This window comes from Capricornis sumatraensis, chromosome X, assembly GCF_032405125.1.
Source record: "Capricornis sumatraensis isolate serow.1 chromosome X, serow.2, whole genome shotgun sequence".
Classification (NCBI taxonomy): domain Eukaryota; kingdom Metazoa; phylum Chordata; class Mammalia; order Artiodactyla; family Bovidae; genus Capricornis; species Capricornis sumatraensis.
The window spans coordinates 18,913,482-18,939,881 of record NC_091092.1 but is presented as its reverse complement, the minus strand read 5'-3'; the positions used below and the strand labels follow the sequence as shown (position 1 = coordinate 18,939,881).

Genomic DNA, 26,400 nt, shown 5'->3' with positions numbered 1-26,400 from the left:
AGAGGAAAGTGAAAAAGCTGGCTTAAAACTCAACATTCAAAAAACTAAGATCATGGCATCTGGTCTCATCACTTCATGGCAAATAGATGGGGAAACAGTGGAACCAGTGACAGACTTTTTTCTTGGGCTCCAAAATCACTGAAGATGGTGACTGCAGCCTTGAAATTAAAAGATGCTTGCTCCTTGGAAGAAAAGCTATGACAAACCTAAACAGCATATTAAAAAGCAGAGACTTTACTGACAAATGTCTGTAGTCAAAACTATGGTTTTTCCAGTAGTCATGTATGGATATGAAAGTTGGACCATAAAGAAAGCTGAGCACCGAAGAATTGATGCTTTTGAACTGTGGTGTTGGAGAAGACTCTTGACAGTCCCTTGGACTGCAAGGAGATCCATCCAGTCCATCCGAAAGGAGATCAGTCCTGAATATTCAGCAGAGGGACCGATGCTAAAGCTGAAGCTCCAATACCTGATGAGAAGAGCTGACTCACTGGAAAAGACCCTGATACTGGGAAAGACTGATGGTAGGAGAAGAGGTAGACAGAGGAGGAGACAGTTGGAATGACATCACTGACTCAATGGATAGGAGTTGGAGCAAGGTCCAGGAGATGGTGAAAGACAGGGAAGCCTGGCGTGCTGCAGTCCATGGGGTCACAAAGAGTCAGATACAACTGAACGACTGAACAACAACAAGGGCACTGAATGTCTTGCTTCAGAGTTTGATCCTATCTTCTAATCAGTGAAGAGTCAATTAGGGTTTTGGGTGGGTTTTTCCTACTACAGAGGCGTGACAGGATCAGGTTGTTCAGAAAGAAAGCTAACAATACTAAGGCTAACTGGAGAGGAAAAGGCTTGGTTGTAAAAAATCTTGGCTTTTAGACTGTGCTTATTTTTCATTAATTGGGTTGAAAAAGGATGATTTGTCGATAGCAAACTGGTAGTATCATTCAAGTGTTTATTTTAGTAAACACTCACATTTCTTACCTTGTCTTCATAGCCATTATCGGTGACATAAGTTGGAGGCTTGCCAGGATAGCGATAAAGAATGAAATCCCGACTACATGGGTAGAAAACAAAGATGGGTGAGAAGAGACAAATTAGTATACACAAGAAGTAGTTATAGGAACAAATAGTTGTGCTTTTAAACTGCCTACTTTGTTCATATAAAATAACTCAAATGTTTAAGAGGTTAAATTTTAATTCAGCATAGCTAGCTAACTGTCCCTAAAGTCCTATGCATTTTAAAAATGCATTTTTATTTGAGGAAAGGAGGAGTAAAGAAGATAAACTTTCCACCGTATGAGTATCTGTAAGTTTTGGAGGCTCCTATTTATTTAAAGCAGGGGTTGGCAAAATTTTCTTAGTAAATGAAAGATTTTCTTGGTAAATGACCAGATAACAAACATAAGGCTTTTGCAGGCTATATGATTTACTCAACTTTGACTTTTTAGTCTGAAAGCAGCCATAGACAATGTATAGACAAATGTACATGATTATGTTCCAATAATGCTTTATTTATGGACATTGAAATTTGACTTTTACATAATTTTCATATGCCATGAAATGTTCTTTTTTAAAAACCATTTAAAAAATTTCAAAAAGCATTCTTAGCTAGAGCCATATAAAAACAAAAAGCAGGCCAATTTAAAAACTGGTCCCTTATTTAAAACCATCATCTGATTAGCTTCCTGCTCGATACCTCTTCTGTGTTACTTCTTGCTGGATTTAGGGAAGGATAAGCAGACTGCAAAACACTACCTTTGAACAAGTTCCCATACAAGAGAGTTCTGACTCTATCAAGGTATGTTCCACCTCACATCCTAAGAATGAAGAAGTCATCCACAGATCCAACTCCTTAAATGAACAAGATTCCCTACAACCCACATTTTACAGCTATTTTCAAAAGCCTATGCTTTCAGAAATGCCACTTCACAGTTTTAAAGACCTAAACAGAACTTTCAAAGCAATAGAGCAGTGTCCTTCAAATTTTTACACCATTACTGCCTCTCTAAAGAACAAAGAAATACTTTTCTTAATTTCCTTACAAAAATTTATTACAACAAATATACTATATATCTAGTTTATATATATATATACACACACACACACTATAATCATGTTTATGAACTGTGATCCTTTGAAGGATCATAAACCAATGTAATATCTAGTATTTTTTTGTCCTCAGGAAACAATTTCTACCCTATTGGAAGTCATATTGCCCCACAGAGCATGCATGCACAAGAGGCACAAAGTTAAATATACAAAAATTCTAGAGTATTCTGATTTTCTAAATAATACTGGCAATTCTTAAAATCCTTTATTATCCCATTCGAACAGACACAAATTTTGTCATTGACTTTGCTTAGACTGCTTTATTTTACTTGTCAATATATCAAACCTCAAATATTCTCAATCATTGAGGGACTCTATTAGAAATCTTACACACACACTCACTCTCTCAATAAACAGATTCAACTTACTTATAAATTAGAGAAAGAGCTCTTATTTCCAGCTGGCCAGCACTTTCCTAAACATAAAGAGTATATAAAGTTTTTAAAAACATTCTGTACCTAGGAGGTAGAAGTTTTTGCAAGTTCAAAAATTATTTTTTAGGCGCTTAACACTGTTCTAGATGAATTTGTACAACACACTATAACTTTCTTTGAGCTTGGGATACTGTGATAGTTACTTATTAACATAAACTTTTTCTGAAAAAAAAGTCGACAAAGATTTTAGTTTGCTATAAGGACAGTAATATGGGAGATTTAAAAGTCACAATAAAAATGCAATTAGTGTAAGAACAAGCTAACAAGGTATTTATAGTAAATGTGTTAAGTCTAGAACTATGTAATTTAATCACATAAAATTATTTTTTAATTAAATATGTTTATGAATCTTAGTCACACATAAAAGAAAGATAACTACAAATCAGAGAAATTATTTAATAAAAACAATGACCTCCTAGTAATATTCATTACCACCCCCCTCCCACATTAAAGTGAAAAGGTTTAGGTCAGTCCTGTTTCCAAGCAGTGTATAATTTCGCTAGTCTATGGATGATAAAATTGTTAGCACACAATTTTCAATATTCAACACAAAAGAACAGGTCAATCGCCAGCCTCTCAAGTTTTGCAAGAAGTATCTGACTCAACACAGCTGGCTACTTAAGAAAATAGATTGGCTCTAGCTCAAGCGACACAGCTGAATGATATTTAGGCTACTATTCCAAATACTCTGAAAAGATTAAACCCCATATTTGATCTTACCTTGGGATCTCCCAACCGTTCCAGGTATTTCTCAAAAGATCCCTCCACATACTTCAAAAATAAAACAAACTTGACTTAACCAAATACATAGCATTACTGAAATCTGAGTATATTCTGCAATATAATCCTCCAGTGAGTTTTTGTTCAGCTGAACAATTAGGATATTAAATGACTACTTTGCACAGCACCTCAAGAAGATTTGCACATACACAAAAGTTGAGTGGAGAAAAGCTGGACTATTATTAAAAGTATCTTAGAAAATGTCCTGGCTTATCCATATATCAGTGCATTTCATCAAATGGTATGCCTTTGAGTTTCTTTTGAAATGCCAACTTAAGCAACAATTTGCATAAATCAAGCAAGCATAATAATTATAAGTATTTAAAATCTGACAGCAGACATTCATTTACAAAGTTGAACTGAGGAACTTTAAAGGGAATTTCATTCGTTTCAAAATGAGCAAAAGGGAACTTTTAGATGATGGAAATATTTTTATATCTTGACTGCAGTGGCAGCTATATGACTGTATATTATTGCCAAAACTTAAAACGCTAAAACATAAAATGGTGAATTTTATCGGATGTAAGATATACCTCAATAAAAATTAATCTCAGGGAATATGAGATAATATACATCTAGTTCCATTCATGTGTATCACTAGACTTAAAAAATCATTTCAATTTTTCTCAACCACCGTTTTAAACAGTTTTGAGGTATAACTGACATACAATAAACCATACATATTTAAATGACACAATTAAGTTAACATACATATGCACCCATGAAACCATCATGACAATCGTGATAGTGAGTATGTCCATCACCCCCATAAGTTTCCTTGTGTGCCTGTATAACTTCACTGATCCCAAAGCAACCAATGATCGATCTGCTGTTTTTCTATAGACTGGTCTGTAGTTTGTATTTTCTGGAGTTTTATATAAAGAAAATCATACAACATGTACTTTTTGGAAAGTCTGGCTTCTTTCACTCTGCCTAGTTAATCTGAGATTCATCCAAATGGTTTTAAAATTTTACCCACATCTTTGTTACTCAAAACGTGGTCCATGAACAACAGAAGCATCACTCAGGAATTTGTTAACTGCAGAAATCTTGGGCCCCAGGTCAGATCTACTGAATCAGAATTTGTTTTTTAACAAGATCCCCAGGTGATTGGTATGCACAAAAATACTTAAGATGCACTGCTTTACACCATGGTCTTGCATTTGAAGTAATTTCACGAATAACCCTTTCCCCAGGTGTGGTGAAGACTAACTTCAAGGTAAAATGCTTCAAAATCAAGAAGGCTTCATATAGTTTTACAACTCACTGAAACCTATTGAGAAAATTAAGAGTAAACCTCGAACAGCAGGCAAATATCCATAGTATAGTCAGGAGAAAAAAATAGCACTGGAATGGCTAGGAGTGTATTTAGAAAAAAAAAAAGAACAACAACAAAAGTAACAGCCACAGGAAAAGGGACACTTCAAATCAGACCTTGATAAAACCTCATTTTGTTAACAAGACTTCAACTTATACTCTAACTTACACTTCAACATATACAAAGCTGTGTTCTAGAAGTTGTTTTAAAGTCAATCAATTAGTGAAAGTGCTCTAATTACCAGTTTTTCACATGAAAAGACATGTTTGGGACTAATTTGTTCCCTTATAGTTAAGTTTTACATGATTCATCAAGTTGACTGATGATCATTGAGCATAGAATTAAGAACAGAAGTTCTCATTTGTACAAATTTTAAAATGCACGTTTAAAAATATTAACATAGCCAAACCTTTTGTGAACTATGATTACTTGTTTAAGAAAACCGTGATATGGATAACATGGTCAAAATGTAACTGTTGGGGTATGAGGGGGATAAATGGTGGGAAGGATAAAGATAAGCTTTCATAATTTTTAGAGTACAAAACAATCTAGTTCTGGGAGGAGATCCGGAAGTATGCTACCCAGGGGAAAAGAAGCTAACTGAAAAATTAAATATCTGCTACCAAGAGGAGACTGCTGAATACAATATTCATACATAGGTGCTCAAAATCCATTTCCTATCTGCTGCATATTCTACAAACAACTCTTCCTTAGATATATATTCTACTTACAGATTCAAAAGTTTGTTGATTTTCTCTCATATATGAGACACAAGCCTTCCTGATTTCCAAGTGATGGACCTGGCTGCAAAACAACTAAAAGGAAGAGAAAAGACCAGCTCACTGTCAGCAGTCATTTGAAATAGAAGCTTCTAACTTAAGACTATGAACTAGATACTCAAGCCTCCCCCTCCATTCAGAACATATGTAGGAAATTCGGAAATTAAGTCCTGATCTTACTAAAATCTGTTTTTGTCATCTTTAGTGATACTGAGGAGCCATGATTCTGTCATGCTCCCCGCTTCTACTACTTATGGGCACCATCTATAAATTTTTCCTTAGGTATAAAATTTAGAAGAAGACAGAGTTGCTTATAAAGGATCAAGATACATTTCAAAGATTTTTTAACCCCATTATGTTATCTATTACATTCCAAAGTGGCATTTAGAAAAGACAACAAAGGCACAGCAATATATTTGAACTAATCGGCAAAGGCACACACCAAGCTAGTTAAGTACCAGAGAGAACGTAATGTTTTAAATACAAAAAAGAGAAGGGAATTTTGTTTTGGTGGGTTACAGTTCTTTCAATTACAGTACTGTGCCAAGTCTCAAACTCCAAAAACTTAGCATGGGAAAGGTATATTTGTTTTCCTTTTACCTGCTCCGAAATAGCACGAAAGAGGCAAGAGGCATCCTTGGCAGTCAGCTTTCGAAACAGCCCTAAGGTGCCTAAATATTCATCCATCGATGCCTCATTCAGAGGCTTCTGGCCGCAGTACTTTTTCCATCCTTTATGCATTGTGTACAGGGGATAGAGATGGGCAGGGGGGAGAAGGGAACACACGTGTGGCAAGAAGGAAAAAGCAGAGTGCAGGAAGGAATAGGTAGCAGTGACAAGGGCTTGCTTATGCAGGTATCCGGAAAGCAGCCCAAAGTCTAGGCATGAGAAGGCAGTTGGAGTCAGCGCTGCAGAATCTTGGCACTTCTCAGGAGCAGAAGCAACGGGCTGGCTTGCCCAGGTTAAGTCAGGACCCTGTGAAAAGAAGAGGAAGAGCCGATGCTCCTACGAACAGAGAACTTGATTTGAGAAGGAGACATGAGAGGGAGAAAGAACATGCAGAGCTACCCAGTTGGGGAAGGGTGGGATTAACCCAACCAGCCCAAGGTTGAGAGAAGTATGCACAAGCAGCTGAGCTTTCTGACCAAAAGGAACCTGAGTTTGCAGCTTAATTCAAGGCAACTGCTGCACGAGGTTGCAAAGGAACTGCAATAAGGCTCAGGTGTGTATGATGCCGTTCAGCCCACATGACACTGCTTTAAGACTGCCAAATTTTCAGTCTCTGGCCAAGTTCCCTGCTCCCTTCATAGTTTCATGGAGATGAGAGGAGAAAAAAATTCTGAACACAATTAACTAAGTAAGCTTTTGTACTATCTTAAAAAACAAAGAAGTGGGGGTGGGGTGGCGGACTCCCTTAATCTAAAGTGGTAGAGGTCACAACTCAAGTAAAGTGCCAAAGCAATTATCTGGCTATTTCAGGTATGAGATTTAAGTAATCTTATTTAATTCTCCTAGATAATAACCCTATGCTAGGATCATAGAATGGTATTCTGTCCTGGAGAATTCCATGGACAGTCCATGGAGTCTCAAAGAGTCAGACACAACCGAGCGACTGTCACTTTCAGGATGACAGAAATTAAATCCATTAGTTATGCTAGGAACTACTGACACAGTTCTTGATTAATGTCTCCAAACTATCATATAACATTAACAGAAATAGAAATTGCAAAAAAGGGCATTTCTCTGAAAATGCAAACAATTAAAATGTAAAATGAAGTGTAATGAAAAATATCTTACCCACAAACTTTCTAACGGGCTACATTTAAAATGCTGTGGCACAGCACTAGAGGCGTGATTCAATGTTTAGGGCACTTTTCTGGAAAAAAACTGCTCTGAATTCTGAGAAAACCAAAGTAAATATGACCTTTGTAAGCCTCAAAAACGACTGGTCACTCACATTACCTGATTCCACTGTCCAGTATTAATTAAATGCCAAAATCTAATTTCGTCCTTACTTTTTCTAAGTGTTTTTAAAAAATAAATAGATCTAAAGCTGGTTTTGGAGAAGCTGTAAAATTGCTTTCAAAATTGTTTTTTGTTATCTGTGGCTCCAGCAGTAATAACCACTGCCCCCTATAGGAAAAGCATCAATAATCAATTTTACAGTTTAGGAATGAAAAGCATGGTAGAAAAAAATAAAACCTTAACCTTCTTTAGCATGCCAATTTGAAATTACCTTGACTAACTTCTTTTTTAAAGAAATCAAAACACTGGTGCAAAATCCTGAAACATGGTTTGGGAAGAGGGATCACCATCTTTCTTTAAGACCCCAAATTCAGAGAAAAACTGAGTTGCAGTGAAAAAGTTATTTCATTTTTGGAATTTCTTACTTGTAGAGAAAATAGACATTCTTCATATTTACTGTCCTTTAAACTAAAAGTATTAACCCATACATTTCATTTTGAGAAAGGAGACAGAAAAAGGGAAAATGGGAGAGAGAATCAGAAAAGAGGAGAAACAACAAGAACAGAAAAAATATTAGAGGCAGGAAGACAAAGGTAGATAGAGGAAAGTAAATGTAAACACACAGAGAAAACACATAGAGACCCATAAAAATATGATTTTTGACGAAGTTGCAAGAGCAGCTCAATACAGAAAAAATTCACGGTTTTATCAAACAGTGCTGGAAGAAACACTTGACAGCCATATGCAAAATAAAAAAAAAGATCCGCAACCTATACCTCATATCTTCTATGATACAATTAACTCAAAATGGATCTAAGATCAAAATATAGAACAAAACTTTAAAACTTTTAGAAGCAAGGAGAAAACTGTCACGACCCTGAGTTAGTAAAGAGAACTTAGGTATAATATAAGAAAAACTGATTAACTGGACTTTACCAAAATTAAGAACTTTTGCTCTGCAAATGACACTGTTAGGAAAGTGAAAACACAAGCCACAGACTGAAAGAATATATCTGTATATCACCTGACAAAAAAGCTTTGTACCAAAAATATATAAAAGAACTCAATAGTCAACAATAAGAAAACAACTAAACAATTTAAAAATGGGCAAAGATTTGACTACATGTATCACCAAAGACACAGGAATGGCTAATTATAGCACATAAGATGATGTTTATCACTCAGTTCAGTTCAGTTCAGTTCAGTCGCTCAGTCGTGTCCGACTCTTTGCGACCCCATGCACGCCAGGCCTCCCTGTCCATCACCAACTCCCGGAGTTCACTCAGACTCGCGTCCATCGAGTCAGTGATGCCATCCAGCCATCTCATCCTCGGTCGTCCCCTTCTCCTCCTGCCCCCAATCCCTCCCAGCATCAGAGTCTTTTCCAATGAGTCAACTCTTCGCATGAGGTGGCCAAAGTACTGGAGTTTCAGCTTTAGCATCAGTCCTTCCAAAGAAATCCCAGGGCTGATCTCCTTCAGAATGGACTGGTTGGATCTCCTTGCAGTCCAAGGGACTCTCAAGAGTCTTCTCCAACACCACAGTTCAAAGGCATCAATTCTTTGGTGCTCAGCCTTCTTCACAGTCCAACTCTCACATCCATACATGACCACTGGAAAAACCAGAGCCTTGAGTAGACGGACCTTAGTCGGCAAAGTAATGTCTCTGCTTTTGAATATACTATCTAGGTTGGTCATAACTTTTCTTCCAAGGAGAAAGCGTCTTTTAATTTCATGGCTACAGTCACCATCTGCAGTGATTTTGGAGCCCCAAAAAATAAAGTCTGACACTGTTTCCACTGTTTCCCCATCTATTTGCCATGAAGTGATGGGACCGGATGCCATGATCTTTGTTTTCTGAATGTTGAGCTTTAAGCCAACTTTTTCACACTCCTCTTTCATCAAGAGGCTTTTTAGTTCCTCTTCCCTTTCTGCCATAAGGGTGGTGTCATCTGCATATCTGAGGTTATTGATATTTCCCCCAGCAATCTTGATTCCAGCTTGTGCTTCTTCCAGCCCAGCATTTCTCATGATGTACTCTGCATGTAAGTTAAATAAGCAGGGTGACAATATACAGCCTTGACGTACTCCCTTTCCTATTTGGAACCAGTCTGTTGTTCCATGTCCAGTTCTAACTGTTGCTTCCTGACCTGCATACACATTTCTCAAGATGCAGGTCAGGTGGTCTGGTATTCCCATGTCTTTCAGAATTTTCCACAGCTTATTGTGATCCACACAGTCAAAGGCTTTGGCATAGTCAATAAAGCAGAAATAGATATTTTTCTGGAACTCTCTTGCTTTTTCCATGATCCAGCGGATGTTGCCAATTTGATCTCTGATTCCTCTGCCTTTTCTAAAACCAGCTTGAACATCAGGAAGTTCATGGTTCACGTATTGCTAAAGCCTGGCTTGGAGAATTTTGAACATTACTACCATGTAAGATGAGTGCAATTGTGCAGTAGTTTGAGCATTCTTTGGCATTGCCTTTCTTTGGGACTGGAATGAAAACTGACATTTTCAAGTCCTGTGGCCACTGCTGAGTTTTCCAAATTTGCTGGCATATTGAGTGAAGCACTGTCACAGCATCATCTTTCAGGATTTGAAATAGCTCTACTGGAATTCCATCACCCCCACTAGCTTTGTTCATAGTGATGCTTTCTAAGGCCCATTTGACTTCATATTCTAGGATGTCTGGCTCTAGATGAGTGATCACACCATCGTGATTATCCAGGTCGTGAAGATCTTTTTTGTACAGTTCTTCTGTTATTCTTGCCACCTCTTCTTAATATCTTCTGCTTCTGTTAGGTCCATACCATTTCTGTCCTTTATCGAGCCCATCTTTGCATTAAATGTTCCCTTTGTATCTCTAATTTAATCATTAGGAAAATGCAAATTAAAACCACAATAAGACATCACTAATAACAAGTGGTAGCATGGTTGTGGAGAAACTGGATCCTAAGTAAAAGAAGCCAGATGCAAAAGGGGCATGATTCCAAAAGATATGATTCCATCCATATGAAATATACCAAAAATACAAGTCTAAAGAGAAAGAAAGCAGGTTAGTGGTTGCCTACAGTTAGGATGGGAATAAGTATTAAATGCAAACAGGCACAAAGAATCTTTTTGATGGATAAAAATGTTATAAAACTTTTGTGGTGATGTCTGCACAACTCTGCATATTCACTAAAAATTACTGAAAAATTTCTTAAAACTGGTGATTTTTAAATAGCTTTATAATATAGTTCACATACTATACCATTCACTCACAAGGTACATTTCAATTATTTTTTGGTATATTTACAGTTATACATCCATTACCACAATCAATTCTAGAACACTTTTATTACCCCCAAAATGAAACTCCACATCTCACAACCATCAGCCTCCAATCCTATCCCCACCAACTCCAGGGAACCACTAATTTACTTTCCGTCTCTATGTATTTGCCTATTCTGGACACTTTGAACAAATGGTATATAATATACTGTCCTGTGGAACTGACTTCTTTCACTTAGCATGATGTTTTCAAGGAGCACCTATGTATCAGTATTTCAATCCTTTGTATAGTTAAGGTAGATTTTAGTTATCCATTCATCAGTTGACAGATATGTGGATAGTTTCTACTTTTTGACAATCAAATGACTGATGCTGTTATAAACATTCATGTGCAAGTTTTTGTCTGGACATTTCTGTTCTCTTGGGTAATACCTAGGAATGGAATTGCTTCAGCTGCACTACTGTCATTCTCATCAGTAGCATATGAGAGTTCCCAAATCACATTACTGTCCATCTCTTGGATTATAGCCATCCCATGTAGGTATGAAATGGTGCCTTCCTTGTGTTTTGCTTTTTTTTGCATTCCCCTGATGGCTAATAATATTGATTATCTCTTTATGTACCTACTGGCCATGTGTTTATCTTTAATGAGATAATACTACATACATCATAGAATGACCAAAATATTTTTTAAATGACAATAGCAAGTATTGACAAAGATGAAGAACAACTGGAACTCTCATATGTTGCTGGTAGGAATATAAAATAGTACATCCACTCTGGAAAAATAGTTTAGCAGATTCTTGTAAAATAAAACAGAGTTGTCATATGACCCAACAACCCCACTTCTGGGTAAATTTCTAAGAGAAATGAAAACTTAAGTTCACACAAAAACCTGCACATGAATATTTATAGCAGCTTTATTAATAATCATGATTCCTCCCAAGCTGGAAACAATCCAAACATCCTTCAAATGGTGAATGGAAAAACTGTGGTATATCCATAAAACAGAATATTCCTCAACAATAAAGAATAATTATGGATACATACAAGATCATGGGTGAATTCCAAATGCACTGTGCTAAGCCAATGAAGAGAGCTTCAAAGGGTTACATACTGTATGACTGTATTTATATGACATACTGGAAAAGACAAAACTACAGAAAGGGAAAACAGATCAGTTGCTGCCAGTTGTTAAGATTGCAGGAAAGGGTTGACTATAAAGGGATGACAGGAGGGGATTTAAAGATGGAGTGGAAGAGTTCTGTATCTTACATTATACATTTTTAAAAATGTATAGAACTATACATGAAAATGCTAATTCTGCTATATTTAAATGTAAAAATGAATAAAACAAAAGCAGTAGAAGGAATAGAATTTATAGTCGAGGAGCGCACAAGACAGACAAGGTTGTAGAGATAAAAACAAGGAAATTAGAGGATCAATTTAGGAAAGCCAATATCCAACCAACAGGAGTCCCAAAATAAGATGAAGAAAGTGCAGGGGAAGAAATAATGATGATGACATAAGGAAAATTCTACCACTGCAGGATATGACTGTCTATATTTAGACTGAAAGAGTCCATGAAGCAGTCAGAACAATGAAAGCAAAAAAGATGATCTGCAATGCATGTAACAACATTCCTAAAGTCAGGGAATAAAGATTACAAAGCTTTCTGAGAGGAAAAACAGATCTTATACAAAGGATCACACATATGAATAATAATAAATTCTCAACAGAAGAATTATAAGCTAGAAAACAATGAAGTTCAATATTTGAGGGGAAATTATTTCCAACCTTGAATTCTATACCAAGCTATCAATCAGATTGGGAGACTAGAAGAAGGCATTTTCAAACTTGAAAGATTAAAAAATGTGCCATCCTTTATCAGAAAGCTAGTGGAGGACATCTGAAACCAAAATTAGTACGTTAAACCACAAAAAAGGGGTGGGGTGCATGGAATCCTGGAAACAGAAGATTCCAAAAGAGAAGCAAAAGAAATTTTAAGGTAAGGTTGCAGGGGAAATTCCAGGAGGACAGACTTTTAAGCAGGACTAGATAGAGAACCACCAGTTGAGGTAAAATAAAACTACAGCACAGACATATTAAAAAATAAATAAGTTACAGATAACCTAGCATGTCTAAACGTACTAGGAAAGATGACCTCCTCAGACGGAAAGCTTGAGAATAGTTCTATAGAAAACTGAGCAAATGAAAAAAACAAAAATGAAATAGTTTTACAGAAATGCAATCAGTCAACAAAACATGGCTCATATGTGAATATTTACTAAAGAAATCATAATGTCAATGCTGAAAACAGATCTCACCATAACTGATAAACTAAATTTTTGTTTTTTAAAATTTAAATATCACCTATAGACTTCCTGAGGCTTCCCAGGTGGTTCAGTGGTAAAGAATCCGCCTGCCAATGCAGGAGATGCAGGTTTAATCCATGGGTCAGAAGATCCCCTGAAGAAGATGGCAACCCACTCCAGTATTCTTGTCTGGAAAATCCCATGGACAGATGAGCCTAGTGGTCCATGGGGTTGCAAGAGTTGGATAGGACTTAGCAACTAAACAACAGACTTCCTAATATGGAAGAAAGTGAGGAAGGAGATAAGGCCTCTCTTCCACAGAAGGAAGTCTATAGATGATATTTAAATATAAGAAACAAGTTAGAATGTATCACTTACAAAACATATAAAATGTTTACCTACAGGAAGCAGGGTCAGAGATGAGGAGGAACGGGACACAGAACTGCTGTCTCTTGCTATAAGCCTTGTAGAACTAGTTAATATTTTACATATTTACATGTATTATCTTAGGAAATAAATTAATTCAATAAAGTGAGCAAGAAACAGAACATAATAAACTGGAAAAATGATAAGCAGAATGTTACAGCTAAAAAGAACCTCTTGTTTTAAACAAGATAAGTTCTTCATTCTTTACAGATGAAGAAATAAGTTTCAAATAATTATAAGACTTGTTCATGTTTTCACATCAAATTGGCAATAGTACTAGGACTGGAACTAAATATCGTCTCCTGATTTTTGCAATTACTATAGAAGGAATGCATTCTAAAGAAGATATGAACTAAGACTCAGAAATGGTAACTACAAGTAATGTTCCCCAAATTAGTACAATAGGACTTTTAAAAAAAGACTTGTAGGACAATACTAAAATTCCTCCTGAATGTAATAGAAAGCAATTTCATAGTAATACATACTGTCGTTTGAAACATCTATTACACTCGAAATCCCAATTGGCTGACTATTCTTCCGCAGCAAATTACTCCAATACTGCAAACCTCTAGAACAGTGGTTCTCAAGGGAAGGGCTTGGACAAAGATTGCCCCATGCCCAGAAACTCTGATTCAGCCAGGGCTGGGGTGGTTCCCAAGAATTTGCATTTCTAAAGGCTTCTCTGGTGGCTCAGTGATAATCTTCCTGCCAATGCAGCAAATGTGGTTTGGTCCCTGGGTCCAGAAGATGCCCTGGAGTAGGAAATGGCAAACCACTCCAGTATTCTTGCCTGGTTTCCCAGAGGAGCCTAGTGAGCTACAGTCCACAGGGTCGCAAAGAATTGGGCACAACTTAGCAACTAAACAAGCAGTTCTGAGGTGGTGCTGATGCTACTAGCTCAGGATCACACTTTGGGAACCAGTGCTCTAGAACAAGATGTTCCACCAGTTATTAATAAGTGTTGCTGAGAAGAGAGTTTCAAGGCCCTATACTATAATCCTGTCTTTGAAGTTCATATGTCCATTAGCAAAATTAAAGGCTCCAGTGCAGTTCAGTTGCTCAGTCGTGTCTGACTCTTTGCGACCCCATGAATCGCAGCACGCCAGGCCCCCCGTCCATCACCAACTCCCGGAGTTCACTCAAACTCACGTCCATCGAGTTGGTGATGCCATCCAGCCATCTCATCCTCGGTCGTCCCCTTCTCCTCCTGCCCCCAATCCCTCCCAGCATCAGAGTCTTTTCCAATGAGTCAACTCTTCGCATGAGGTGGCCAAAGTACTGGAATTTCAGCTTTAGCATCATTCCTTTCAATGAACACCCAGGGCTGATCTCCTTCAGAATGGACTGGTTGGATCTCCTTGCAGCCCAAGTGAAGTCGCTCAGTCGTGTCTGACTCTTTGCAACCCCATGGATTGAGGAGCCTGCCAGGCTCCTCTGTCCATAGGATTTTCTAGGCAAGAGTACTGGAGTGGGTTGCCATTTCCTTCTCCACCTTGCAGTCCAAGGGACTCTCAAGAGTCTTCTCCAGCACCACAGTTCAAAAGCATCAATTCTTCAGTGCTCAGCTTTCTTCACAGTCCAACTCTCACATCCATACATGACCACTGGAAAAACCATAGCCTTGAGTAGATGGACCTTTGTTGGCAAAGTAATGTCTCTGCTTTTCAATATACTATCTAGGTTGGTCATAACTTTTCTTCCAAAGAGTAAGCGTCTTTTAATTTCATGGCTGCAGTCATCATCTGCAGTGATTTTGGAGGCCCCCTAAATAAAGTCTGACACTGTTTCCACTGTTTCCCCATCTATTTCCCAAAAAGTGATGGGACCAGATACTATGATCTTAGTTTTCTGAATGTTGAACTTTAAGCCAACTTTTTCACTCTCCTCTTTCATCAAGAGGCTTTTTAGTTCCTCTTCACTTTCTGCCATAAGGGTGGTGTCATCTGCATATCTGAGGTTATTGATATTTCTCCCGGCAATCTTGATTCCAGCTTGTGCTTCTTCCAGCCTAGCATTTCTCATGATGTACTCTGCATATAAGTTAAATAAGCAGGGTGACACTATACAGCCTTGATGTACTCCTTTTCCTATTTGGAACCAGTCTGTTGTTCCATGTCCAGTTCTAAAGGCTCCAAGGAATGCCAAAGTTACCTACTTAACTTTGACCTGGTCTTTTCCATAAGGGAAAAAAAGGCCAAGTCAAAGTTAATCCACCTGCAATGCAGGAGATCTGGGTTTGATCCCTAGGTTGGGAAGATCCCCTGGAGAAGGGAAAGGTTACCCACTCCAGTATTCTGACGTGGAGAATTCCATGGACTGTATTGTTCATGGGATCGCAAAGAGTTGGACACAACTGAGCGACTTTCACTTTGAAAGTTAAACAGGCAACTTTAGCATTCAAGTTACTAATGGTTTTTACTGCACTATAGCTAATGCTTTCAAATTTTCAAAGTTTGAAGAATGTTACTCCAGGAATTTTTCTGTGATCTAAATCTAAGGATGTTGGAATAATTACATTAGATACTGTATGTCAAGTGCTTATGTAACTGCTTAATAAGTATTTGTTGCTGTTGTTGTTTGGTTGCGAAGTCATCTCCAACTCTTTTGCAATCCCATGGACCACCAGGTTCCTCCATTCATGGGATTTCCCAGGCAAGAATACTGGAGTGGTTTGCCACTTCCCCCTCCAGGGAATCTTCCTGACCCAGAGATCAAATCTGTGTCTCCTGCATTGGCAGGCGGACTCTTTACCACTGAGCCACCAGAGAAGCCCCCTGTTAACTGCTATCTGCCAAATAAAAAGGTTCACTAAGAAATTATTCTTTGGTCCAAAAAAAAAAGGTAAGAAACAGAACAATTTCACCTAAATTCTACTGAAAATCAAGCCATAGTTCAAATATAGCTTCTCAGAGGCGCTTTCCCAAACCTTAATGCATCTCCTCCCTTTGACATTGAAAATAGGAAGAAAAACAATTGCCTAAAAGACCTTTTAAGCACTGTACTATGGGTACAGATTAAACTAAATTGAAGAAAATAAAAATAATTAACAAATCATTTGACCTGTCATAAAATTGATGTGTTTTTACACCTACTTTTCATACCATAATTCAACTTGAAAAAGGGATTTGTTGTTTTAACTGGAATTGTCTATTTCTTCTTTCACTGATGAAATAGGGAAATTCTCTGTACTATGAAGAATATAAATACTAATAGTTTTAATTCAAAGATAACACTCCTTCATGTTTCTATGAGTAAATTAAATATGCCTGGATTTTTTTTAAAAGCATACACTGTGACATATATGGTATAGTTGTAAATGTATAAAAATGTTTTTGAGTAATTATTTTAATTTCTAAGAGACAATACAGTATCATGAAAAGATTATGAAATTTGTTATGCCATTTCAATCTGTCTGCATTGGTTTCCGTAAGTGAAAGTGAAGTCGCTCAGTCGTGTCCAACTCTTTGCGACCCCGTGGACTGTAGCCCACCAGGCTCCTCTGTCCATGGGATTCTCCAGGCAAGAATACTGGAGTGGGTTGCCACTTTACTGTAAAATAAAGTTGACAGGCTATATGATCTCTAAGCTCTTTCAGGTCTAAAGAAGTGTGATTCTCTGCGAGTCAAAAGTAGGTAACAGATATACCCTCCCTTTAGATGAACAAATTTGTGATCAACATTAACCATAGCTTGTAGGGGGATTAACATATTATCCTGGCAAATTGTGGGGCAGAATGGCCCACATAAAAATAAGTAATAAATCTTACCTTGTCAAATGAAATAAACAGACTTGGATTTTTAAACATTACAAAATTCGTAACTATGTGTAGTGATGGATGTTAACTAAACTTATTGTGGTAATCATTTTTTGCTATGAAAGTCAAAGTCGCTCAGTCGTGTCCAACTCTCTTGTGACCCCATGGACTTACACAGTCCATGGAATTCTCCAGGCCAGAATACTGTAGTGGGTAACCATTCCCTTCTCCAGGGGATCTTCCCAACCCAGGGATCGAACTTAGGTCTCCTACACTGCAGGCAGATTCTTCACCAGCTGAGCCACCAGGGAAGCCCTTATTTTTCACTATACATACATATCAAATCATTAAGTTATACAACTTAATGTTACATGTCAATTATAAGTCAACAAAACTGAAAAAATTAATAGATATATGTATATAACAACATCACTGCCTGCTGTAAAGGCAATTAGCATTTTTTTTAAATTGATAAATCATTTACTTCAGTCATTTTTCAGTATGAAATAACATGGGGCCAATGGGGGAAACTGCTCTGCAATTCTATAGAAACCTGTTACGGTCTTTCATTACTGAAAAATATAATGGTAAACTTTTTTAAAAAACATTTTTAACAGTACCCTGAAACTAGAACCTGTCACTTCTTTTCATGGTGAATATTTAAGACAGAATTAGCAATGCAAGATTAGCGAAGAAAAGAAATACAATGGTTCTAAAACAAAATCCGGCCATAAGGCCCTATACCAACTCCTCAAAGTTTTAGGAAGGAGGCAATAAAGAAAAATAACTGACTTCCCAGAACAGTTATTCTTGTTCAGATATGCAAAACAGAAGAAACATTATCAGGAGCCACTTGCTTTCATTTCCTCTCTTCCCTAGTTCCACCCGAAGCATTCTAATACAGATTACGAAAAAAAGAAAAATAGTATGTTTAAAAATATATTGACACAGAAATACTGAAGGTTGTTTTTTGTTGTTTTTTAAGCTACTTGCAGTGTCCAATCAGTCTACAGACAGACAGGGGATTAAAGGAAGGGAGAATAAAGACCAGAACATTCTTTTGTTTTGATGCACTGAAGAGACTCATTCCCTTACTCCTCTAAGTAAACTTTAATTCTCTAACCACAACCCCAGCTAGAGACTGAATATGAATTTAAATATGAAATTCAAGGAAGATTTTGCTTTCTTTATTACTTAGGACTGAATTCTAGGAAAGTATCTCTAAGCCTACTCCTACTTCTTAAAACAAAAACTCTAACCAAGAGGAATGTATTATTTCAACATTTTTTTTTTAATTTTCAAATATGCCACACATGTCTTAGAAGTCACCTATGAAGGAAGTTAGTTTTACTAGTTTACAAATGGAAAAACTGAAATTCAGAAAACCACTTTGAAACATAAGAATGTGTTTCACTCCTAAATTTGGGGAGTAGGTGTATTATCTACTCTCTTCATACAGTAGTAGAGAAACAATCAGTATATTCTGGAAAAAAGAGGAAATGAACAGAAAAAGATGCAATATATGGCCTCTCACAGACATTCCGACAGTGACTATCAGTTCAGCAAATACCTTAGAAGCACACTTGATAGTAAGTGAGTAAATCACAACACTATGTTGCTTTACCAAATAGCCTAATGTAATATATCCTAAAATAACTACTATAAATGTATATAATTTTCATTTAGCTATTTTTATCAATTAGAAACTACTACAAAAGTTTTTGGGTTATAGATACTGAGTTAAGTATTCAGGTTAGTTTCAGAATGCTGCTTGGCATGTTTCAAATGAGAAAAATTTATAATTTGATTTATATTATAAAAACTGGAAGTCACTAAACTTATATGTATTTAATCAGAGGGTTTAATTATAAAGGAGTCTGTTATCATTAAATATTAATGAACAATGACCAAGGAATCAAATTACTGAAGTTGGCCTCCATCTAGAGATTCTTAACCTAGCACAGCCTCAAGGTACCTGTAAATTCCTTGTAATTCATGGCAAAATGTTAGTACAGAGAAGCAGTAGTTTTAAGTATTTTGAAGGGTTTCATGATCTCCCAAAAGCTTAAGAACGACTACCTTTAAAAGCAGGACTGTAGCCATCAAAATACAATCATGACATGGGAATTCTCTGAAGGTCTAGTGGTTAAGACTCTCTGCTTCCACTGCCAGGGGCATGGGTTTGATCCCTGCTCAGGGAACTAAGATCTAGTAGGCTGCAGAACACAGATCCCCATCCCTACCCCCACCCCCCCACCGGCCCAAAAAATCAATCATGACAGAGTATCAATCTGCCAGGATATAGTAAAAATTCATAAAGACAGTAAGGATCTAGAAATGAAATACCAAAACAGATAGGACATGATGGTATTAAAAACTGCTCAAAATATTTTTTAAGAATCAATATCAACATCAAGAAACGTGCATTTTACCTTGCCATCTGAAGCTAAATTTTTTGCTTATCTTTTATCTAGCCACCTAAAAAGCATAATTGAAAGAACTATACCAGATTGTACTAGAATATTCATGTAAGGAATGAACCATTTAACAAGGAATTAAGTGTGATTTTGTGGTTATCCTCTGTACTCTCTTACTGGAAAACACTATAGCTACTGCTTTTTATAAATCTCTGATTTTTAACACCATGTTTGTCCAAAAATCCCCAACAGGTATCGTCATTTGACAGATCCTTAAATACCACTAGAACATTACATAGGATCAGCACTGCTATGTTTTAGATACTATTTCTACAAACACTTGATCCTACAAACTTCACCATATCATGTGATGGTCATCACATCTTTCTTCTGAATGAGAGGCATACTAGAGATTTTGAAGTCAAGTCAAAGACAGTGTGAAGTGAAAGTGTGCAAGATGACAATGTTTCCTAGCCCCAATACCTAATCAAGATAATGAGAAAAGACTAAATTACAGAAGTGCATTTATCATTTACAGACAGCCTACTGTTTTTCTGGCAGAAGACTCATAAATATAGTTCCTCCTCAAGCATACTGTAAGAGTTCCTCCAGAGCAGGAACCAAGCCTAGAGTCCTGCTGATACAAAAAGTAGATTCTTACCACGCATTTATGTTTAAAAATTAAAACAAAAGAAAAGTAAGAGAACAAATAAACAAGTGGGCTTGAAACATTTAGGAAGTAAAGCTAAGAGTATCTGGTGACCAATCATATATAAAGGATTGGAGATGTAAAAGTTACAGACTGGAGGGTTGACTCAATGGTGACACCATTAATACAAATAAGGATCTCAGAAGCATGAAAAGAAGTAAGATTTGTTTAGGGCACATCAAGTTCAGGATACTTCAGAAATTTATGAGACCGACATGACCTACAGGCAACTGGAAATACCATGCAGGAGCTCAAATCACAGTTGGGGGATATATATGGGAGACAATAAGAGAAACCCTAGGAGTGAAAATACCAAGAAAAAGTATATAAAGAGGACCAAAAACAGAGCCCAAAATACAAACATTTTAAGAGAAAACAAGAGCCTGGCAAATAAGTTGCAACCAGGTAACCAACTGGGAGTTTAGCAATCAGTATGCTTTCAAATAAGCAATGTAAAAACTGAAATAGATTACATAGCTACAATCACAATTCCCAGATCATCTTTTGGATATTTAAGAAGCATAAAACTACTTTTTCACATTATGCTCTGAGGTCAGTCTCCTCACTTGCAAAATGGAACAGTAACTATTTCATAAGGTTATATTATAAATGAGTATGTTTATATAAAATGTTTTAAACAGTACACCATACATACTAAGCAGGCAATGGGTATTAACTGTTACTACTATTTTTCACTCCCCACTCCCCCATAAAAGTATGGTATTAACTGTTTAGCAGAAAATTGATTACCACACAGCTATCAGGACCACCCAGTCCAAATCGTTTCCAAAACACAATTTCAAATTATCTGCCCATACATCTCATTTCTTAGACCATATGAAGATTTTTCGTCATCTCTGATAATTTCCTATTTTTAACAAATCACAGAGATTAAGTGCTTACATTATTAACATGATAAAGGACCAAGAAAAATTACATTACTGTTAGTCATTCCTGACATCCTTAGTCTTGGAAAACATCCTCAAATTATCAAAGTGGTACACATTTTTATATTGCCCTGTGTCTACATGATTTGCCTTTAAAAACATACAAAGCAGTGCTCTGATTCTAGGTTCTAGGTGTCTAGAATCACTAGACAGTACTTTGAGATGATTACTTTTCAATGTTGCAGAACCACACAAGTTCATCAGTTCTGTCTTACCTAACATCAAATCCTCTTTTTTCCTTCCAAATTATAAGCACAGTCTATTATAAATTCTTTACTTTCCAAGCATCCATAACTTCACATCACCTTTCACCTACTCCAACATCAATCAACTTTCTACCATTACATGCCCACCTCTGAACCTACCAACAATGTGAATTTCTCGAAATGCTAAACTTTCTCTTTCACTGCCTTAACCTCTCAATATCTCTCAACATAAAACTGCTAAATAAACTGCACTGCACTTAGGCATTGATTTCAAAAATCTGAAACCCTGTCAGGTAATGAAACTAAACAAATTTTATTTTAGTGGATACATATTTCAAATAGAATTTTGGTTACCATTAATTTCTTCATAAGGATCAATCACACAAACACTTGGCAATTAATTTATCCTAGCCTCTTTCCTCATCTGTAAAATGAGTGGTTTGTACTAGGTATTTTTAAAATTCTCTACCAATTCCAAAAGTCTCGAATTCTTTGTCTTAAAGTCTATTTGTTCAATCTAGTATCAATCCTATCTATGGCATTTTGCTAGATGCCAAAAACTCAGGAGTAATCGGTTTCTAAGTCCAAGGTAAGGTTGCAACACACCAAAGGAAAACCCAACTTAGTGAATTGTGAAATTCCCACTAAAATAAACTTCTGGAAATGAAGAAAATCTCCCCTGGATATGATTAAAGTAACTAAATACTAGGCAAACATAAAAAGAAAACAGAAAGCTTACAACATGTATTATGGTATGGTACAAAAAGCACAGGAATGGGAGTCAAGAAGTTGCTTCTAGTGGCAGCTCTGTCAAAGGCTATTATTTTAGACAAGTTGTAACCTCTTGCCTTCTTCCTCACCTGAGAAATGATGGGAATGAACTAGACAGTCTTAAGGATTCCTGCCAAATCAAAATGATTCTAAGATATTTGCTGATTTTTAAACCTCACAACTGATACAAAATTTCCCACAAAGCTGTAGTCGAGATGTCACTACACACAACTGACACCACTGGTTGAAGCCTCTGCTAAATGAAATAATGAAATCTGGGTTATGTATTCATGTGGGAAAGAAGCAGAGGATTTAGGGCTTTTTAGTTGTCTAATGTTTAAGTAGACCCTTTCATTTATTTCTGATTCCCTATGGCTAATCCTTCATGACATAAGATAATTAAACACTGAGTGATCAACATAAATTTTAAGCCACAATTTTTCTCAAACTAGAGAAATACATTTAAAAGAAAAGCCCAGCAAAGTGAAACTCTATGGATTTGAATAGGGACTTTCCTATAGCATTTGGTTAACACTAATATACAATATAATTATGATTATGGTGCTGTAAATTCTCAACCATGTAGATATAGATTACTCACTTTTTAGATTAATCTCAGCAAAATTTTAATCCAAGTTGGCATCCTCCTGCTACCCAGAGTACTTCTCAGCCACCACCTTCTACCATTAGTAACAATTTATTTTATTATTAGCCTAAGTAAAACACAATCAGGAAAATAAATCTACAAAAGCATTATTTAATGCATCCCAAGTAAGATGTTTAGAATATTCAACATCTTGGGATAATACTATCGAAAATAAATCTTTATAGTGAATGCTCTTTTATGGATCAGTTATATCTAAACTTTCTACCAAAAAACTGTCAATATTTATGGATAATCTAGTTTATTTTATAAGTCTTTAGACTACTTACTCTGTTCAGAATTTCATAAAGTATCTATTTTGAGCTATGTGACTTTTAAAATGATACATTTAGGCCATTATACACCTCAGATCATTTATTCATTTGTAAAATTAATTTTATAATGACATAAATAATTCCTCTATGATGCTACAGTAAATGTTTAAATACCACTGTAAGAGGGTAGTCCTTAAAAAAAAATAGCAATTCCTATCGGCACAGATGTTTTTTAATTTACTCTAAAACCAGTAAAGCTTTGACATTGGGTAAGATTATTTTTGTCACTTTTTTTTTATCATTGTGAACTCAGTGTTTATTAATAAGGGTGGGATTATACTGTTACAAAATTCCTTGCAATTTTTATATTTCCTCCTTTTATTTCTCTAACCCTTTTCTTCCTAGACTTTTAATTCACATGAGGCAGGCCCTAGAAATTATTTCTTGACATTTAGTTGTCACTTTCTATTTATACTTTATAGGAACAAAATGAATACATCCACTCCACTCTATTCTTCAGGATAATAGTTTCTTGAAGTATAATAGATCAACTGACTCGAAAGTTAATCTTTTTAAGGTAATTACTGAGCTTATATAAATAATTTATTTCACAGAACACAACCCATTTTTGTTTTGTTTTGTTTTAATTTGGTTTCTTAGAGTATGAAGCTAAAGATTCTGACTCAAAGGTTTTTTTACAAGTCTGTTACTGTTTCATTGTTTACTCTAAGGAACATAAAGTAACTACATTTGAGGTTTTTGTCAAAGCTTTCATATTTAATTCTTTTTTTCATGATTCCAAGTCCTTTGGGATTCAAGGATAAACTATGTGAATGTTCACTACATATTTCTTTTACTAAAATATGAAGATTAGGAAAAAATCTAATAAACTTGTGAAACTGCAATTAGAATTTGGACCCAAATGCTAACATTCACAAATAAAATTTTCTATACATTCTATAGATGTAGGAGACTTATTAATTTATATTATTCTATAAACATATACTCTATATTAAACTTGATTTAACCACATTCCACGGGTTGAATTTGAGGGGTGTTTTAAAGTGTTGAGAGTTTAGTGTTTATTTTTGTAATCCAACAACTTTATCCAAAAATGCAGAAAATTTTTCTGGCTGGCCAGGAGGAAAACATTTCAGTGTTGATAAGTCCATTGACTGTAACAGCCCAGGAAGCATGCTAAAACAAAAGAAGAAAAATATTAGGTAACATGGGAGAAAATTTCATAATGCAATTCTGCCCACTTGATGACTGAATCTAACTTCCAAGAATAATGTGATGCTTCTCAAACTATGTGAATTTTAATGTATTTTAATATTACAGGTATATACACTAATAATAAAACAACACAAAGAGCTTATGTCAATAGCAATACAACAGTCACTTTATCTTTTATGTCTACTAAAAGATTACAGAAATGTTATTTCATGAAAAATGTGGTCATATGGTTTTGGAACACTTCTCAGGACTACGCAGATATAACTTGAAGTAAATTAATTTATGAAAACAGAATAAATGAAACCAAGAGTGACAGCTACAAGACAAGCACAATAAGCTGGGGAGACTACTAGGCCATGCATGAAGATTGTAAAATAACTTTTTTTGCTAATAATTTACTATTATAAATCCATATATAATTAAGCAACATACAATCACCATGCATGTTGGAAATAAGGTTTCAATCACAACATAAAATTATTACTTCAAGAAATTTAATATTACAGCAGCCACTTAAGTTAGAACAGACATACAGTCATCCAGCCTAGATTTGCGGCAAACAAATGATACACCTAAAATGAAAATACAACCAATTATTGATTCTTCTTATGGCATTCATGCATGTGACTTTCTTGAAATTAATACAAGTAAAAAAGAATTCTAGAACTGAAAAAATATTAATAAACTGGAGACTTGTACAACTGCCCTTTCAGCCTGAGAGTCAGAAAGTGTTTATGAAATCACTATTTCCCCTTTTTTAATGTACTAACATAAAAACCAAAGCTAATTTAATATTTAGAATGAAAATACTCATCAAAGGTATCTGGAAAAATTAACTTGCATAAACTAAGGAAGATGATTATCTATTCTACTTCAAAAATGGTATTAACTTGTAACAATCTCAACTACCTAAGGACAGATATGCCAATTATCTACAGCCCAAGTAATGTTTATTATCTGGCTTCTCCCCACACTCACAATATTGTAAGAATGGCTTCTACATTACAAAGCCACCCTGACATTCCCTCTCCTCCATCATTACAGGGATTAGAACATCAACCATTGCTCCTGCAACATTCAATGAATCTGTCTCCTCTCAAAGAAAATAAAAATCTTTGTTTTTGTGTTCACTGACATATGCCAAGTGTCTAGAATAATGCCTGGCACATAGTATGTGCTCAATAAATAATGAATGAACAAGTATTTGTTGAGTGCCTAAGAGACAAAAAGCATAAAATTAAAAGAAAAGCTTACGTTTTAGCCAGTTTCTTCTAGAGTTTAAAGTTTATTTTAAATTTCAACTTTTAATAACATAAGAAATATTTATTCTGTAATACTCCCATGAGGTTTTTTCCTTTTAAAACATCAAATTAGGACTGTATTTAAAATCAAATAATTGGGAATTACTGACCTGACCCTTTGGCAAGCTTCTAGTGTCTGAAGAAGAATTAATAGAAAACAAACCAGGAATTTTCTTCATCCTTCTATTGTGATGTTGATCAGTTCTTGCTGAATTCTAACATACTTCTAGAAAATAATACTCCTCACCAAAAAGCAATTCCTCTGCTTAAAATACTCTTTATATTTCTTATTAAACATAGAATAAAACCAGAATTTTTATGTGAGCTCTCCCCACCCAGCTTCAACTTCATATTACAGCCACCCTTGCTTACTATACTTCTGCCACACTAACCCTCTATTCCTCAAACATACCAAACTCCAAGCTCATTCCCAACTTAGGGCCTTTGCAATTTCCACTGTTGCTTCTGACTCTAGAGCTTCACATGACTGGCTCTTTCTAGACATTCAGGTTTCAGCTCAAATGCACACCCAGTCATGCCTTCCCTGACCATTCTAATTAATCTGCACCCCAGCTATCACATCACCCTGCCCTATTTTCTCCATAACACATTTCACCATATGAAATTCTCTGGATTGCTTATTTATGAACTGTTTAATGTCTATCTCCCACCAGTGGAACACAGGTACCATGAGAGCAGGGACTTTATGCCATGTTCAGCACTATATCCACAGCACC

At 36.0% G+C, this 26,400-nt stretch overlaps 1 protein-coding gene across 1 annotated transcript in view; it reads right to left on the bottom strand.

Annotated features, from left to right (window-relative positions):
• Positions 1–26,400, bottom strand: part of ALG13 (ALG13 UDP-N-acetylglucosaminyltransferase subunit) — a 78,743-nt gene that overhangs the window by 49,282 nt on the left and 3,061 nt on the right. The window contains 8 exon segments of the mRNA XM_068962033.1: positions 985–1,057; positions 2,481–2,527; positions 3,267–3,317; positions 5,376–5,459; positions 6,024–6,178; positions 6,181–6,244; positions 6,246–6,370; positions 6,373–6,398. Of these exon segments, the coding sequence (XP_068818134.1) occupies positions 985–1,057; positions 2,481–2,527; positions 3,267–3,317; positions 5,376–5,459; positions 6,024–6,178; positions 6,181–6,244; positions 6,246–6,370; positions 6,373–6,398 (625 nt within the window).